Source organism: Strongylocentrotus purpuratus, unplaced genomic scaffold (genome assembly GCF_000002235.5).
Source record: "Strongylocentrotus purpuratus isolate Spur 01 unplaced genomic scaffold, Spur_5.0 spur5_scaffold_3, whole genome shotgun sequence".
NCBI lineage: Eukaryota > Metazoa > Echinodermata > Echinoidea > Camarodonta > Strongylocentrotidae > Strongylocentrotus > Strongylocentrotus purpuratus.
The window spans coordinates 1,746,933-1,764,611 of NW_022145609.1; the positions used below are offsets into that span (position 1 = coordinate 1,746,933).

At 36.7% G+C, this 17,679-nt stretch overlaps 2 protein-coding genes across 4 annotated transcripts in view; one reads left to right on the forward strand and one right to left on the reverse strand.

Annotated features, from left to right (window-relative positions):
• LOC100888822 overlaps positions 1-4,673 on the forward strand; it is a 28,218-nt gene extending 23,545 nt beyond the window's left edge. For 2 of the 3 annotated variants that reach the window (XM_030996105.1, XM_003728060.3), the window contains exons 11-12: positions 657-768; positions 3,340-4,673. In XM_030996105.1, the coding sequence (XP_030851965.1) occupies positions 657-768; positions 3,340-3,516 (289 nt within the window). In that variant the 3' untranslated portion in view covers positions 3,517-4,673. Of the gene's footprint in view, positions 1-656; positions 769-1,641; positions 1,687-3,339 lie in introns of all 3 variants that reach the window. The other variant, XM_030996106.1, reaches the window with a different exon arrangement.
• Positions 4,674-9,382: 4,709 nt separating this feature from the next.
• LOC586494 (bifunctional polynucleotide phosphatase/kinase) lies at positions 9,383-16,938 on the reverse strand. Its single transcript, XM_786273.5, has 5 exons — positions 16,433-16,938; positions 15,055-15,236; positions 13,607-13,954; positions 11,710-11,944; positions 9,383-10,948 (listed from the first exon to the last, which is right to left on the reverse strand). The coding sequence occupies exons 1-5, from the start codon at positions 16,725-16,727 to the stop codon at positions 10,698-10,700; spliced, it is 1,311 nt and encodes a 436-aa protein (XP_791366.2). The 5' UTR covers positions 16,728-16,938; the 3' UTR covers positions 9,383-10,697.
• Positions 16,939-17,679: the final 741 nt, after the last annotated feature.

Below are 17,679 nucleotides of genomic sequence, written 5' to 3' on the forward strand. Positions count from 1 at the left end.
CTAATCCCTTCTGGCTGAACTAGGACAGCCGGCCTTTAAGTATTTGGAGAAAATTAGCAATAGTGTAGGCTTGCATTTATGATTTTTCATATGCATTAATGCAGAATCCTTCATCATGTTTATTGTGAGAAATCATTCATCTTGGGAGATTTAAAGCAAGTATAACAAGTGCTCTTGTGCTATTGATTCTACTTTGCAACATAGGATTCTGATGTCATGGAAAAGGTCAGAAAATTTCCTGTTGACATGGATGCTTTTTTCCCCAAAATTAATAGAAAATGAGTGAAAATATGATATTTTTATCAGAATATGATGAAATTGAAAGGTATGATAACTTTTCCTCCACTCATTTTTAAGTAGAGGTGTTATGGTCAAGTGGATAAGTCACCGGACTTGTGGATCACAAGGTACAGGGTTTGTATCCCAGTCTGGCACAAATATCCTTTGGCAAGACGTTAATCTACGTTTGCCACTCTCTACCCATGTGTGAATGAATACCTGATATGCTTGAGCTGTAGTAACTTTGTTAACTCTGTTATAACCAGGGAAATGATTAAATAAACACCACAAGCATCACAGCTCGACTCATATTGGTGCTCTAATGAAACCATTAGTTGTTGTTATTATTATTATTATTGTTATTATTGTTTTCCCAGGAGTTGTAAAGAGGTGGAGTTTTCCATGAAGCCAGCGCTGTTTAACATCATGAAGCTCCAGGAACAGATCAAGCAGCTCACTCAACCTGATTACACAGATCAACTATGCAAGGTAGATATCTCTGCAGCTACAGTATGAGAGAGAACATGATTAACCCATAGCTTACTGGAACCGGGTAGTCCCTGTAGTAAGCCTATGGCAATGAATAAATTCAGTAATCAACGGGTTAAGACTCGTTCAGATATGACGCCGTAAATCACCATTTTGTTTAATAACATGTAAACGAATGGCAGCTGCAGATGAGTAGATCTGTGTTGTAACATACAGAAACGTGAAGCGTATTACACTTTACCTCATCATGACGTTGTTTACCGCTGCATATCTGAACAAAGCTTTATACATAATAGAATGTTAGAGAGCTTATCTAGTGGGAAAGTGTATTCTCTAACATACCCAGTCAAACCTGCTTTAGTAACCACCTGTCTAGAACAACCACATTTTTTGTTTCCCTTGAAAATGGTTTCTCATTGAAACGTGTACTGAAGGAACCTGTCTACAAAGACCCCCTGTCTTCAAAGACCACTTTTTGTGTTTCCCTTGGGCAGTCGCTATAGACAGGTTTGACTGTATTTTGAAAACGGCAAATGTGTGTATTTAAAGTTCCAATTAAACTTTCTATTTATTGAACCGAGTATGCCTTCAAGGTGTGGTGATGTGAGGGTACTTTTCTGCTGCAATCTAAATCACTTACCAATATGTGTGCTTCACTACCATATTCTTATCATGTTGTTATCATGTGAAAAGACAGTATAAGGAAGGATAGAGATATAAATGGTAATAAACATCAAATAAGTTTAAGTGTCAGTAGAGATCAACGTATCTTTCCTTTATAGCTCTTATATAATCGTATCTACTTTTCTCTTTGTGTGTGTTATCACTATATAGTATACATCTATGTTATGTTCATTTCATTTCTATTTTCAGACTGTGTTGGATCTCACAATCAAGTCTTAAGATTTCTCTACTCTTGTAAGAACTATTTAAAACCATTAAATCTCTAATGCATAACTGCATGATAATATATTTTTGTTGTTGAAAATTGGCAGATACATGTATGTATGCATGGGCATATGATTTCAGCACATGGAAGGGTTGAATAATGATAATCCTTCATTCACTTCATTGTCTTTGTTTAGAAATTCTGTTCATTCGTTTTCTCTTTTTAATATATTATTTTTGTTTGGAGGGGTATAATGCGTTAAGAGTGTATCATTTTACAAGTACATCTTTTTATTTTGATACTTGCAAATGTATATGCATGCATGGGCATTTGAGTTAGCCAATAGAATGATTGGAATTATGATTTATTACATGATTATATGATTTATCTAATTCACTTGAATTCACTGATATTCCATGGAGCAGTTTCTTTAAAATGTACTTTCAGTACCCCTTTCCTTTCTCCAACAAACAATGATGTGTGGAAGCTTGTTACCTTGAGGTACAAAATGCCCCCCCCCCCCCCACCCCAGACAACACCTGCAAGGAAGCTAGCTGTGCATGTTGGGTTGCTTTTTTTTCCTTTCAATTATTTCACACCAACAAAGTATGTATAACAAAGTCTGTTTATATTTTATGCTGCAATCACTAATATTAAATCACTTCTGCAACCTTTACAGTCCTCATGTTTAGGTACACTTCATTGCAAAATACAAGCTTATATACACCTTTATAAATAAGATATTATGCCTTCAAGATACATGAACATAATTAGTTTTTACTGTTTTTTTAGTCCTTTTGGAGTAGTTGTTTAGTCCCCCCCCCCCCCCCTTCACATAAAATAGAATTAAGCCACGTTTCCCTGTTTGTAATGATTTCAACATCTGGTTTACTACGTTATTAGTCTAAGCGTGTGTGTCTCAATCCAATCAAGAATGTAATTAATATGACAGGATATCTCAGTAGACAGACAGTTTCAGTGAAGTGAACCCTCAGAAATGTTGTCCAAAGGTCCATGATTAAGACCCACGGTTAAGACCAACATGTCAGTTTCATGAAGTGTTGGTCTCTTGGGTCGTTAGTCTTAAGGGCTGTATCCCAAAATTGATCTTCGGTGGTGGTGGTGGTGATGGTGGTTATTTTACCTGACTGCTAAGAAAGCATAAATGCTGATGGCTTTAGGTCCTCTCCGAGGGACATGGTAATGAGGATTAATGCCTTACAAAAGGGCACTAGCGCATCGACTTGGTTTTGAACCCGGGTCACCAGATTACGAGACCACTGCTCTACTGACTGAGCTATCACGCCTCCTCACCTTTTGAATATATTCTTTTCCTGCATTTGAGGATGCATGAGTGCTCAGTAATGGAGTAGTGGTCATGTAACATGGAGGTGCAGGCTTTGAAACCAAGCTGATGTGTTAGTGCCATTGGTAAGGCATTAGTCCTCATTACCAAGTGCCTCATAGTTGGTCTCCTGGTTACCCACTTTTCTTTGATAGCAGTCAGGTAATCCACAACACCATTTGAAGGAAATATAAAGTGCTGATGACTTCTCTATTATTAAAAAAGAGGTGGATATCAGTCATTTTTTCTTACTGAATAATGAAATAAATAATCATATTTTAAATTTTGATTGTGTTGAGATATTGATTGCATTCTGTATTTTTTTCGTTTTTTTCAGACTCTTCTGGACATTCATTTTGATGACATTCCAGACAGTTGGAGAGAAGGAGGTCACTATCTGAGACCAAAAAAACCTGAAGACACAACCCCAGCCATCATGGCTCCTGTAGAGGGAGCAAGTGATTCTCAAACACACAATGCTTTGAATGAGAGAACTCAAGATTCCTCTGGTTAAGATAAGAGTGAGGTACAGGGAGAGAAAGCTCAACGTTCAGCTTCAGAAGAGGTTTCTCATGATACTGTCCAACAGATGGATCAGGACAATGACCTTAAGGCAGCCCAGGGACAGGACACAGCAGAGGGACAGGACGCAGCAGAGGGACAGGATTCAGAAGGGGGACAAGACTCAGAGGGGGGATGGGACTCAGATGGGGGACGAGACTCGGTAGGAAACAAGACGGATGCAGACAAGATGACTGGTAACCATGGTGATGAAGGAGGGGATGGACAGGTGGGAGGAAGTGAGGAATCCAAAGAGAAAACAGAGGATGAAGATGAGGACATCAGCAAAAGAAACAGAGCACCTCGCTCAGTTGCATGCGTTTGTTTATAATACTGCCAAAGGATGACAATGTATCATCACCTTCATGCTGGAATGCTCCCCAGGGAGTGGAGAATGGGCAAAGGCCTACTTTGGGTGTGCGGGTAAGCCTGAATCCGATGACCGGGGTAATAATATATCTGTAAAGCGCTTAGAGACATCATTGATGTATAAGGCGCTATATAAAAGCGGAATTTTATTATTATTAATGAATACCTTACAGATAGATTAGTATTGGATTTTGACCATTGATGAGATTATTCAAAGTATTTAGGTTTCAACCTGTGTGATCATTTTTGAAAGATCAGGCAAGAAACTGTCAAATTATTTAATAGGCCAACTCTTCCACTGGTTAAAGTACATGCTTAGTAAGAGTTGCCCCCTGCCAAAAAACAAAGAATTTAGTACAAAATGGAGAGGCATTCCCATGTGTCTTCTATGTTCTGTGCCTAATATCACTTTTATATTGTGTTTACCGTAAATGTATAACAGGGCTGTGTATGTGAAGAGTTGTGATTGTAAACTGGTGCGATTGATATTGATGGCAAATCCCTTTCCATGAGGTAGATGATTGTAAGTTTGAGTCAATTATAAATTTTACATACCCCCTGCTTACAAACATAGTGTGAACACAATTCTTGTTTAACATTTATTCAGTGATTATGTTTTGGTCCAGATACACTGTCATCTCTGCCATTCATATTCTGTAACATGCCAGTTTTAGAGCTTTACATACGGGTCGATTTGTGCAAAATGCAAATTCACAATCATAAAACAGTTTCCAATATTATATATTATATACCTCATTTTAAGATTCTTTACTAATCCTGTCTTCTGATTGGTTGAAAATGCAGTCATGTTCTTAACCATGCCCGCTCATTGACATTCATAGTCATTTTTCCCGGCTCCACCGGTTTATATCCATTTTTCATAGCACTTTTTCCATGGCTGTGAAACGTGACGTCATTTTGCTGCGATCCCCAACCATGCCCGCTAATTGAAATTCATAGTCATTTTTCCCGGCTCTACGGTTATATCCATTTTTCATAGCACTTTTTCCATGGCTGTGAAACGTGACGTCATTTTGCTGCGATCCCCATTTTGGTTTACGTGTTACCGTATAAGTTTCTTTTGTGCGATGAGATGGAAACCTAAATGGGTGAGTCAACATTTTCCCTTTTTTCGGTATATAAAATATATATTGACTGCTTTTAATATTCGAGGCATAGTTGTTTCTATAGGGTCTCGGGAAACTCACAACCTGCTATGACCCCGCGGCGCAAGCGCCTTGGGGTCATAGCAGGTTGTGAGTTTCCCTTGACCCTATAGAAACCACTATGCCTCTCAAAGCAGTCAATATATCCTTAATAATTCATATCTTTGAGTGCAATAGTGAATATATGCTCTGCATAAGATTAGGCAGGTTAAGTGGAGGTATCGTGGTATAGTTGTGCATTAACCAGACACTTAATCCAAGGGTTGAGGGTTTGAATCCCAGTCCGGTACTAATGCACTTCGTCATGTTTTAACGTCATACGCACCTTTAACCCTTACTGTACTGGGGGGGGGGGGGGGGGGGGGGGGGGGGGGGAAGGGGCCTGGGAGGCCCCCCCTCGACATTTTCAGAGATTGTTCCAGAACAAAAGAATACATTAGAAATAAAACAATAGATATAATAAGAAATAAAAAACAATAGAATACAAAAGAAAATAAATATTTGAAAATCGCAGCAAATTTGAATAAATTACATTATTAATCACATAAAAATAACTATTTTGTGTTAGAAAAGTTTCATATGAATAATTAGTTTCAATTAACATTCAAAAAGTGGAGTCTGACAATTTATGTAATGATTCTATTTCCCTGTATATTTCCAGATTTGATATTCATGAATGCATATTCATAATTTATGCAAATTAACCTATGCATTTTCAAATATCATGAAAAATATTGTAACCTCATGAATTTGAGATGAAGGAAACATTTATTCAATACATTTTCAACATTCTTCACAAGTCTACAGCCAAATAATGTAGATTTTTCTGTAAAATGCATAAAATTAGCATTTTGCATAATTAATTAGGCTATAAAGAAAAAACATTTGCATATTAGGAAAAAAATAATTATACCATCTTGTTCCTTACCTAAATATCTACAAACATGCAAATTTTTGTGTTCATCGGACTTCCGACGGCCGAGTTAATGGGGGGGGGGGGGGGGGCCTCCCAGGCCCCCCCCCCCCCCCCCCCCCCCCCCCCCCCCCCCCCCCCCCCCCCCAGTCACGAGGTGCTCAAAATAGCCCAGTACAGTAAGGGTTATTTAAATAGCCATGCATTATCATTTTTAGCTGTGTGTTATTAGTTCTGTGAAGTGTTCAAAAACAATCTTAAGAAATATCTGTTAATTTAGCTTTTAATTGATTACCATTACCTTTCATGTCTACCTTTCAAGTGTATGTATTATGTATTTTATCTTTTGCACAAGCTGTGCCTTGAGCATTTGATTGTCAAGTAGATTTGGCGCCATACAAATGTTATGTATTATTATTATTATTATTACTTTGTGAGTGGAAGTTTTTTGCATGGTAGTCATGTAGTGTCATTTGACCAATTAGATTTGCATACATTCCAGAACCTTTTTTTAAATAATATCAATTGTTTGGGTTAGCAGTGATTGTATGATGTCGTCTTTATGAATGAACCCGAGTATCAAAGTCTATTTCTATATTATCATACATTGTAGATATTATAAAGTGTAGCTTATTGTAGCAATATTTAGTCTTTCACAAGAGTAATATATTTTCATAAAATCTTTTTTATTGATGTCATTCTTTATTTTTCATATATATACTATACATGAAATATTGTCATTTCAAGCTATATTTGCTATCGTACAAGCATGTTTATTGAATTACTTTGAATCGGTTTACCCATTTACATAATCCATACGAGAAATTTTGATATAAAATCACATTTTTGGAAGAAATTGAACAAAATTATGCATATGTAAATGTATATATTGATATAGTTTTTATAATATAATGTAACCTATTGAGGTTAGTAATTCTTTTTTATACAATATACATGTTTCAAACCTGCAATCTGTATAAAAAATGGGCCAAATTTGGACATGATTTATGAAAAGATCAAGCAATATCAATGAATTGTTGTAAGCAATTGTTATTAAATACTTTGTGTTTAGACTGCAAACAATTGTTAATTTGTGTTTATTTGGGGAGTCACCTCTTTATTGTGTATGATGATCTGTACAGTATGTATCACTAGAAGTATACCCAAATATAGCAACTCCAAATTTATTTTCCTCGTTCCCAAACCTGGTGCAATGAGATTTTGACGCTTTTGAAAACAATGATTCTCGATCATCCATGGCAGCAAGGTTCTAAATAGAGCATCATTATAGACAGAGTAGGAGATATTCCTAACCATGAAATTCACTTCAAGGTCACATATAGAATATTTGAATATCTATCAAATTTGGGTATACTACTTTGTATGCACTGTGGAAAAAGTGAAAGAAAACAGTTTTGAATACCAGTAATGAGTAATGGCACTTGATGGTACATGTACATTCATTTTAAAGATTTAAAGAGGTTATAGGCTACATGAAGCAAGATAATTTTCTTAGTCTCAAAATACATGTACATGTAGTATGTTTTAATGCAGTACGTGTCACTGTATCAAAATGACATGAATATCCTGGAATGTGAAATGATATCTCTAATTAATGCTTTACAGTAAGTTCTTGATAGGTTGATGTAGTAACTTTCTCCCCAGCTGAAATTTGGTGAATTTTGTATCAATTTAAGTAAAGAACCAACAAGTCTGCAAGGTCATTCGATGTGAGGAAGCAACTAGAGGCTCATATACAATGGGTTTTTTGAGAAAAAAAAACTTGTTGATGTATCGTTTCCACTTTTTATTTAAAAAAAAAATTACTAAAATGTGCTACATGTACAATTTATGGACCTGTTTTGGAGTTGCACAAAAAGAAAGACAAGCTTTCAGTCCTAAAATAGTAGAAGATTTATTTATGTCAAATTTGGGAGGCATAAATCTTTCATTTAGTGGGTAAAGAGTGTTATCCTTACCGGTATTACAAAGTGAAACAAATCATCTGTTTGGAGCAGAAGGGCGTTAAGTCTGTGTTATACAGTGTTAAAGTATATACCCTTCTGACTCCAAACAGACAATGTATATTATCCATTCCCATTATTCCAGCTGAGTCACACACATGTAAAAATGGAAGAAAAACACTTCTAGGAGTCACTCTATTTCATTTAATCATTCAAATAGAAGATACATACATGATTGCATAATTTGTATTTGCGTTTCTATGAAAACGTGTGATAGCTACAACGCAGTTATTCAGACATATTATAAATCCACATCATGATCTAAATGGAGGCAGAACCGTAATAACCAATGTTAAAGGTAAAGACCAGTTATGGTCATGGGATTGCATTGTGAAAGAAACGTGGAATCGATCAGAAAAGGTTGATCATCTAGCATATAAGTATTGCTGTGTACTGCAAGGTTCTGGAATCATCAAAATGATAAGAAATATGGCCCATTCTTCAAAAAGTTACAAGCACTGTATACATAAAGATGTATATGGGACTGTATACACACGTGCGCGACACGTGCGTTTATCTCTCACAGACCATGTAGATAAACTAATTTACCAAATATCTCAATTAGTAGGCGGTTTCCCGGCAAAATTGTTATCATCATGTATTAGTCAAAAACATATTCATTCACATGATTGGTAATAAGAGCTTCCATTTCATTTTTTGAAATTGGGGCGTTTCAAATACTGGTCTTCACCTTTAAGACGTGAACAATTTCAAGCTAATCTTAGTTTTTCTGGTTATGGAATGAGAGAAGGTGGCTCCACTGGCTCGATCAGATCAACCCTGAATCACTTCTAATCAAGTTGTACATGGGCTGTTTGGAGCAGCAAATAGACTCTTGTTATAATTTGATATTATACATTTTATGAAGAGCACAATTCACAGACTGCCATAGAAGTAACATTGTACATGTGATCAGGCCGACCAGTGAGCTCAAATTCCTTCTATCTTTGCTCCTGCAGATACATGTATTATAGATTTTCTACCAAACTCATGCGGGAGACATCATTCATGTGTAGTCTTGAACATTCAGTGTCAGTTGATTCCATGAGAGGATTCAGAATCTATTTTGTATTGTTATAAAGACCCAAGAAAGCCTTCCAGCCTGGTAAAAGTAAAACCGTGTCTATCTCCTAACAAATTTATTCTACGCTTTTATAGTCAATTTTTTTTTGCTAAAAATGAAAAAAGAACAGAATACAATGACATCTAAAATACAAATTTCATTGAGAATAATTTGAACACACATCTATAAATATCTAAATTTCATATTTACTTCTAGTACTGATAATTAACAATGATATACCTTTCAAGACAAGGGTCTAGAATAATTTTCTTTTAAGAACTTCACACAAAACATATTCTATATGTTTGAGTGAAAATTAATTTAAATTGAGCTTGATTTAGTTACATAAATTTGTTAATTTGCAGGGTATGACGAGATTAACCACATTGTATTCCATAAATCAGTGCACTTAGCTGGGCTTTAAGTCCGACCTAAAGAACATCCTAAAAAAAACCTTAAAGGCAAGCATATTCTAGAAGTACAGCCATGCATGTATATACTTTAGGCAATTAAATGATTACATGTACGTGTTTATTATTGGAAACACATTTTTAAACAAAACGTCTTTAACATTTTCCCTCTTGATCAAGAACCAAGCAAAATAAGTATGCTTTTACAATGTGTACACAATTGGCAAGAACTAAATTCAATTCACTGACTGTCTATAAAATTGCAGCATTTAGTCTATTGATTCCATACCAGTGAAATGATATTCATAACATTTTTAAAATTCTTATACACAAGCAATTGAAATGTTATCTTTATCAATTATGCTAAAATATGTATAAAGGGTTTAATTGAAATTAAAATTACAATACAAATTTTGCTTTAGAAAGATATGAGTATGACACGCGTACTGATAACCCAAGTTCTGCAAATATATCTCTTAAAGAGTTAATAAACATAAATTTAAATTTCAGTTAAAAGGCACACGTTAACATTAAATGGTTTTAAGACAAGTATGAAGACAACAGCATTGATGACTTGATAGTGTACCAATCACCAAAACATGTTTTGCTCTTAATGTTAGGGCTGGGGCTCCATGCATGCCACTATACTGCATTCAAAATATGAGCCCCAATTATTACTTTTTTACAAAGACTTAATATGGCAGCTTAAATAACTTGCTGAGTAGACTAGTACGCGTATATAAGCTTGCGTAAAATAGGGTCCGCACAGAACCCGAGTTGGACTTTGGTTCCGATGCATGCGGTTTTATGATATTGCTTATTTCCTGCATACTCGCTAACGTATATTTAAAGCAAGGTAAAGTGTTTTGAGGTTAATTTGTATACCTTCTTTCTACATGCACACAAATTGCTTTTTACAGGTGATTAGTCTACTTTATAAACACATCCATTTTTCTTTTTACTTTTTAACATTTCTACGGAACATGATAGGCCTTGATAATCTGGAGTAAATCTATTAATGTGCTGGGCCAGGTCAAATGGATACATGTACATGTAAAACTATGATGTATCAAAATGTGTATAAACAGTAGAAAGACTATAATGCACTTGATTAAAATATTCTAAGATTATATAACAGTATAGAAATATGAAAGCTCAAAAAGGATTAATGAAGCATTGGTGGATGAACTCACTTCATGTCAGTTTTATGTAGGAAGAGAGTGCGTTCCTTGTCACTCTTGAACTTGGGTACAAACTGTACCTTCTCGATGGTCTCAAACCCCTCGTCCTGGGAAGGAGCCTCGTACTTCTTCTTGTATATGTTGTATGCTACCTCCGGGATGCGTCGAATACTGCCCTCTGACAATGACTGTCTGTACATGTTCATGTGGAAAGCAAGCTCCAAAGGAGTATCCATGATGATACATCTTACAACATAGCCTGAAGATGAGACAAGGAAATAAATCAGTTAATCTAATGATAATAATTTGTAAGGATGCATTGGGAGTTGTTGAAGTTCAGGACTTCCTTAACTTATCCTGAGTTTAATAATATCAACTTATCAAGAGGTTTATGTCAACTTCCAACTCTGTAAGCCTACTTATGAAAGAGAGGATTGTAACTTTGTGATTGATTGGAGGACTTGTAATTAAATCTGAACACATGTAATTCTTTGAGAGACAAGGCATCGTACAGCAGACTTTAACTCCTTCAATGCCACCAACTTTAAACAAAAATTCTCATAAATGACCTTTTAAGTTTTAATATTAAAAGTTATAAGTGCATGCTTCATAACAAAATTTGGCCTTACATACATATGTACATGTATGCTCCTTGGAAATCGACAGTGACATTCCAAGGATACAGGTACTACCGTTTTCTCTAACAATTCTTAGTCCAAATGGATTGTTTATCACTCTTATCACCCTTGTGTGGGCTTTGACAGGCATGGCACAGAAATACAAAATACACTAATAAAAATGTATTTATACAACTCACTCCTCGATCCTAATCAAATGATTGTTCTAACACGGTCACGTGTGATTCATTTACTGAGACTATCCCATGTATTCACATGAAAAAGATCTATCAGTTCTTGTTGAGTCTGTTTATGCACCTATGGTACGAAGCCTCAATTCAAGTGCAGATAGATCGTATGGTGAACTATTATTATCTTTATTACTACAGCTACATGTACATGCCTTCTTCTTTGGCCAGGTCGATGTAATCAGCCCTTGCAGACCTAGAAGGGTTGGTGTTGTCAATCACTACATTCTTGCCTGCCTCCATTGCTTCTTCCGTTGCTCTCAAACACTTTGCAGGAGTGTTGAGAGTGTCTCGGTTGATCCACACGTATCCATGGCTAACCAATGTGTCCTTGGCAAAGGAGCTTTTACCTGATGCTGGAGGTCCAACCAGGATCACAAGATCTTTCACCTGTTGGGGATATTAAAAATAACTAGATGGAATTTTGACTGCGCGCAGTCGAAAATGATGCCTCCGCCATAGAGCAATTTAAACAAGTTTGGAGTTTAAATCTCCAGTGGTTCTTGAGATATCATGATAACAATCTCAATGGAATTTCATAAGTGACCTCTGTGACCCTTGACCTTTGACCTACGTGCTCCAAAATCTAATCAGATTGTCTTCCTATGGTGATACACACTATCATTAAGTTTGAAGTTTAAATCTCCAGTGGTTCTTGAGATATTATGATAACAATCTCAATGTATGGAATTTCATAAGTTGACCTCTGTGACCCTTGACCTTTGACCTACGTGCTCCAAAATCTAATCAGATCGTCTTCCTATGGTGATACATACTATCCTTAAGTTTGAAGTTTTTACATCTCCAGTGGTTCTTGAGATATCATGATAACAATCTCAATGTATGGAATTTCATAAGTTGACCTCTATGACCCTTGAACTTTGACCTACGTGCTCCAAAATGTAATCATATTGTTTTCCTATAGTGATACACACTATCACTAAGTTTGAAGTTTAAATCTCCAGTGGTTCTTGAGATATCATGATAACAATCTCAATGTATGGAATTTCATAAGTTGACCTCTGTGACCCTTGACCTTTGACATACGTGCTCCAAAATCTAATCAGATCGTCTTCCTATGGTGATACATACTATCCTTAAGTTTGAAGTTTAAATCTCAAATGGTTCTTGAGATATCGCGCTAACAAACTCAATACAAGGAATTTCATAAGTTGACCTCTGTGACCTGTGACCTTTGACCTACGTACTCCAAAATCTAATCAGATCGTCTTCCTATGGTGATAAATACTATTCCCGAGTCTTAAGTTTAAATCTTAAATGGTTCTTGAGATATTGTGATAACGGTCAAACGGGACGGACGTACGGACGGACAACCCGAAAACATGATGCCTCCGGCACCACCTTCGGTGGCGGAGGCATAAAAAGCAGGTCACAAAATTAAGTATACCGGTAATTTATCCTTTATTCTGGACTTGAGAAATGGTGGAAAGATGCCCGAGACAAATATGATGAGAATCCCAACCAAAGGAAACCATGGATAGGAACATTAGTTTAAAGACTGAATAATCCTGAATAAGTGAGTTACAAGTGAGTTAATCCTTGGCCACATATTGTTTTATAAGCATGGCAGTAATGCAGATTTTAATCACCAATATCAATTTTCAAAACTAAGTTTGTGACATATCTGTAATCTGTACTCTGTATGATACTGGATATTGTACGTATAATTTCTGCCATATTTGCTAAACAAAAAGTAGACATTAGGGACTTTTCGCACAGGGACGCAAGTGCTGGCTAGTGGCTACGGGGTATTTAAATGAGCTGTGAGCCCCGTACTAGCTCGACTCCCAACACTAATACAACTGAATACCGTCATAGGTTTGGACGCCACGCAGAATTTTTTGGCCAGAGTAGGAACCCCGCAAAGATAAGCGTTGTAGAAGGCCCCGTCGCCGGTTGCGAGAACTGTCTATTGTATGTGGGACGGAACTATTTGAAGCTCCATGATTTAATCGGACTACATTTATGAGCGCATCCTAACTATCTCTCGCATTCAATTCTTCAAGTCATTATTGTTGACAACGCTCTCACCTTCTTGTCCTTCTGATGGTATTGTTTGAGCGACCCTCTTCCCTCTCCATCCTTTAGTGCTTGCACCGGATCACATGAATGCCATTCAAATGGAGCAGGCTTCTCGCCAAGGAAGAACTCCTCCGGCGTGTAGAACTGAACACCGACATTGTGAGCAAACATACGGTCAGAGCAGGAGAAATCTCGAGGTTTCCCTGGAGCCCAGTTCTTGGCACGACCTGCAGCATCCCCAACGTACATGCTCTTGGAGAAATCAACCTTGATGCCATCGTTCTCCTCGTTTGCTGCTAGATCCCACATCTTAGTACCTGGCTTGCGATAATGATTCTCACCCGTCGCTGCAAAACACTGTACATGTACATAGAAATGAGAGGTGGTAGTTATGTTGATGCACATATCGATTTGAAATTGCTCATTAAAATTTATCATTCTTACTATGGCTTTGTTTCATTATTCACTCTTATTCTTTACTTATTTTCTGTTATATGTTACTATATATTGATGTTTTCGATGATGCTTATATTGTTCAAGTAGTTTGTATCTTCATATATATGTTGCTTTTGTTTACAGGGCACCCTGGAAAACATACTGTGATTACTGATGGGGCTACCCTGTTCAAATAAAACGGAATGCATAAATAAATAAATAAAATCACCCATGTTAACTTTGTTTCGGTTTTGTTTGGTCACCAACAAAGGATGGACTTGAGGTTTGAACCAAGGAAATAATAGATAAGTTCTACATGTACAGTGAATATACTTGAGGTGTCAGAGAAGTGTCAAATATTGTTCCCCTATGATCCTATCTATTTCATCATTACCCATATTACCCAAACTATACCATAAATATACATGTAGGATATGTATGTTAGTACATAGTTTCTTAACAAAAAATAATGGATGGTTCTAGGACAATTTATTAGCCCCTCGACAATGCCCTTGGCCAATTACCCCCACGTTCAACCATATAAACAAGGACAACCACCACCGAGGAAAATTACCCCCCAGAAAATAACCCCCTGTTCATTATAAGTTGGCTTTGATAAAAGCAGAAAAAAACAGATTCTAACAATTTTAACCTGGGCATGTGCACATGGTAACCCTTAGGGTTAGTGGTATGGTTATAATAATCGGGCAAACCCACCTTTCATCAACCCATCGTTCAAGAACATGGTAATCGAACGTTGTATTTGTGGGTTCGAACCTCAAGACTTATTCAGATTTTTGCCTTTATAAAAAGTAAGGCAAAGCAATCGATAATCAAAGTCTAATTGTCTGCAAGGTACATGTAGGTACAGTTAGCTAGACTATTCGCGACCTTAGCTGCATGGTCGGGTTCTCGTCCACGTAAGTTCATGAATAATAATGAACAAATCTTGGAGCCCATGTAGTGTCGACCTCCCCTGTCCCCCATTTTCTTACATCCTTATTGTCATAAGTAAATTTTACCTGAATGGGCAACTGTAATGCATTAGCAATCTGGTTGATCTTGAGTTGAAAATCTGTTGGTTTTGTGTGTCCTTTCTCAATGCCCCTCTGATTAGACATGATGACAATCTTGAAGCCATCTTTGTTGAGCTTCTTCAGCTTTTCCTCTACCTTGTCATTCAGGAGCATCCAATCCGATGGACCTTATTAAAAAGATAAATCACCCGGCCATGCAATGATGCAAGTTCAAGTTCCATTACAAGCTTTATATTATCATTAAAAAAAGGGAATAGTCTATGACTTATGAGGTAAACCTTGTAATCGGACTAGGAATACTAAAATCTGTCATGAATACAAATTGTTCAAGATCAGCGTGAAGAGGAAATGAGTCATAAAATGGTAATGAGAAAATATATTATTACATGCACATTATATGATAATTCGCCTATATATGACCAAGTCAAAAGTGCAACATTACCATTTCAATATCTATTCTGTAGCATTTACCAAATAACTGCGATTGGATGTGGTGAAAGACTACTACAGTAGTGACACTTGATAAAAACCAGTTATGGTCATGCGATTGCATTGTGAAAGAAATGTTGTGGAATCGATCAGAAAAGGTTGATCATCTAGCATATTTATAGTAGATCTATTTGGTGTGTACTGCAAAGTTCTGGAATCATCAAAATGATAAGAAATTTCTTTTTTTTGAGAGGGGGGTTATTCCAAAACTGGTCCTTACCTGTGTGAAGTTATCTACCGTAATGAGGATCTGAGACATTACGGTAGATAACTTCACACAGGCGCGCGCCCGCCACAACCCACCATCGGTATGCACTTGTATTGTGCAGCGGCTCCTGTGAAAAAGTGTACACTAATATCATCGTTTTTCCCCAAAATAACAAGAAAATTTACACAAAATATGTATTAAACATAACAACTTTTAACTCTTTATTTGGACATTTAATGAATATTTACTTCATTTTGGGTATGTTTTAGTAGGGTATCTTCATGCCGGAATTACGGGTCAAATTTTGGATAGGTTTCTGAACAAGCGCCTGGGGGTGTGCCGCTTTAATGGTAACATTTTCACAAAATCCCTAAACATTTATCCCACTTTGAACAAAAATACAAAAATTTGCAAAATTTTCGGATAAAAGACCCCATTTTTTTGAAAAATGCCCACTAGACCTAATAATGGGTACAGTCTAGATCTAGGGGTTTCGAGGCTTGAGCGGCACACATCACCCTGTCTCTTTCGTTTTTTAGCCTCGAGTCTGATTTTGGTTGGGTCTCGGTCGGTCGGCTCCTCTCTACTCTAGCTCTTTATCAGATCAGGCTATAAATTTTATAAATGAACGAAAAAAACATAAATTTTCGGTCGACATGCACTTACCTGTGGGCCACTTTCTGCCACTTTTCGGTTTAATGAGCGTGTAATCGAGATCAAATCCGGCCACTTTACTGGATCCCTTGATACCCGGCCCAGTCAGCTGAATAACAGGAGGAAAACCTTTAGAGCTTTCTTCACCGACTGAGCTCCAGTCAGCATCGTAGAATACATGCTGATTCGGGTCCGCCTTCTTTGATGCGGCTGCACGTTTGGCAACTTTGGGTTTAGAACTCGCCGCCGCATCCCCGCTATCCTGTTCCTTCTTCGAGAGGGTGGGAGCTTTCCTCTTTCGGGGCATTTCGAATTTCGACGAAAATGTAGCCCGATGCCGACTTGTGGAATTTGTGATCGCAAAGTAACTAAACTATGGCTTTCAAGAGCTAGCTTTGTGCAGGTTCCGCTATGGATATGGCTCGAGCTGTAGGCCTACTACTGTAGATACGATGTGGACAAGTTAAGTGCTAATTTGAAAACGAGTTGGTGCTTGTTAATGTTTTGCATTTGTACGATCACTATGAGAATGAAATTCATGCCGTACGTATGGCAAGCCGTTTTAACATTTATTCATATTTCTTGATATCAAGAATTCCATTCTTGATATAAAAAAATGAATTTTTGATATCAAGAATTTAATTCTTGATATCTTTAATTCTTGATAATATCGATCGAGAATTACCATTGCTTTACAACGTAAAATTATTTCTTGATATCAAGAATAGAATTCTTGATATCAAGAAATATGAATAAATGTTAAAACGGCTTGCCATACGTACGTACGTATGCACCCCCCCCCCACTTCCCGCGCCCCTGACGGCCATATGCATGAAAGCTAGTTAAAAATGCTTGTTGGTTCATAATTCCTTTTATACTTTTAGCAAATTTTAATAATCAATATTATAATCATGATAATATATATAAGCATATTGTTTTGGTATTTGTAAATGGCTCTAAGACCTCATGAGGGAAAAATAAATATCCACTCCCTAGCTTTTACAACTTCAATACTCTGTTAAATCGTTCTCAATTTTCAAGCGAAGAATTGAAATTGTATTCATGGATGTTATGTTATGTAATGTTATGTAGGCCATACTTATCAAATCCTACACATTTTAATATCATTTACGCAAGTATGTCGGCCTAAATTATGCTATAGCTTTATAGCTAGGGCAAAATTTGATCTTGCTCTGTTTAAATGGGAATTTAGAGCATGTGTAATGAACTTGCCATACCGTAATTAAGCTTATTCTTTT

Bases quoted from the DNA above. Each gene is read 5' to 3' on its own strand.
- LOC586494 (XM_786273.5), bottom strand. From the start codon at position 16,727: ATGCCCCGAAAGAGGAAAGCTCCCACCCTCTCGAAGAAGGAACAGGAT. The intron at 11,945-13,606 runs GTGAGAGCGTTG...TATCCCCAACAG, and splicing joins ACCATCAGAAGGACAAGAAG to GTGAAAGATCTTGTGATCCT. The intron at 10,949-11,709 runs GCATGTACATGT...TCTCATCTTCAG, and splicing joins CGACCTGGCCAAAGAAGAAG to GCTATGTTGTAAGATGTATC.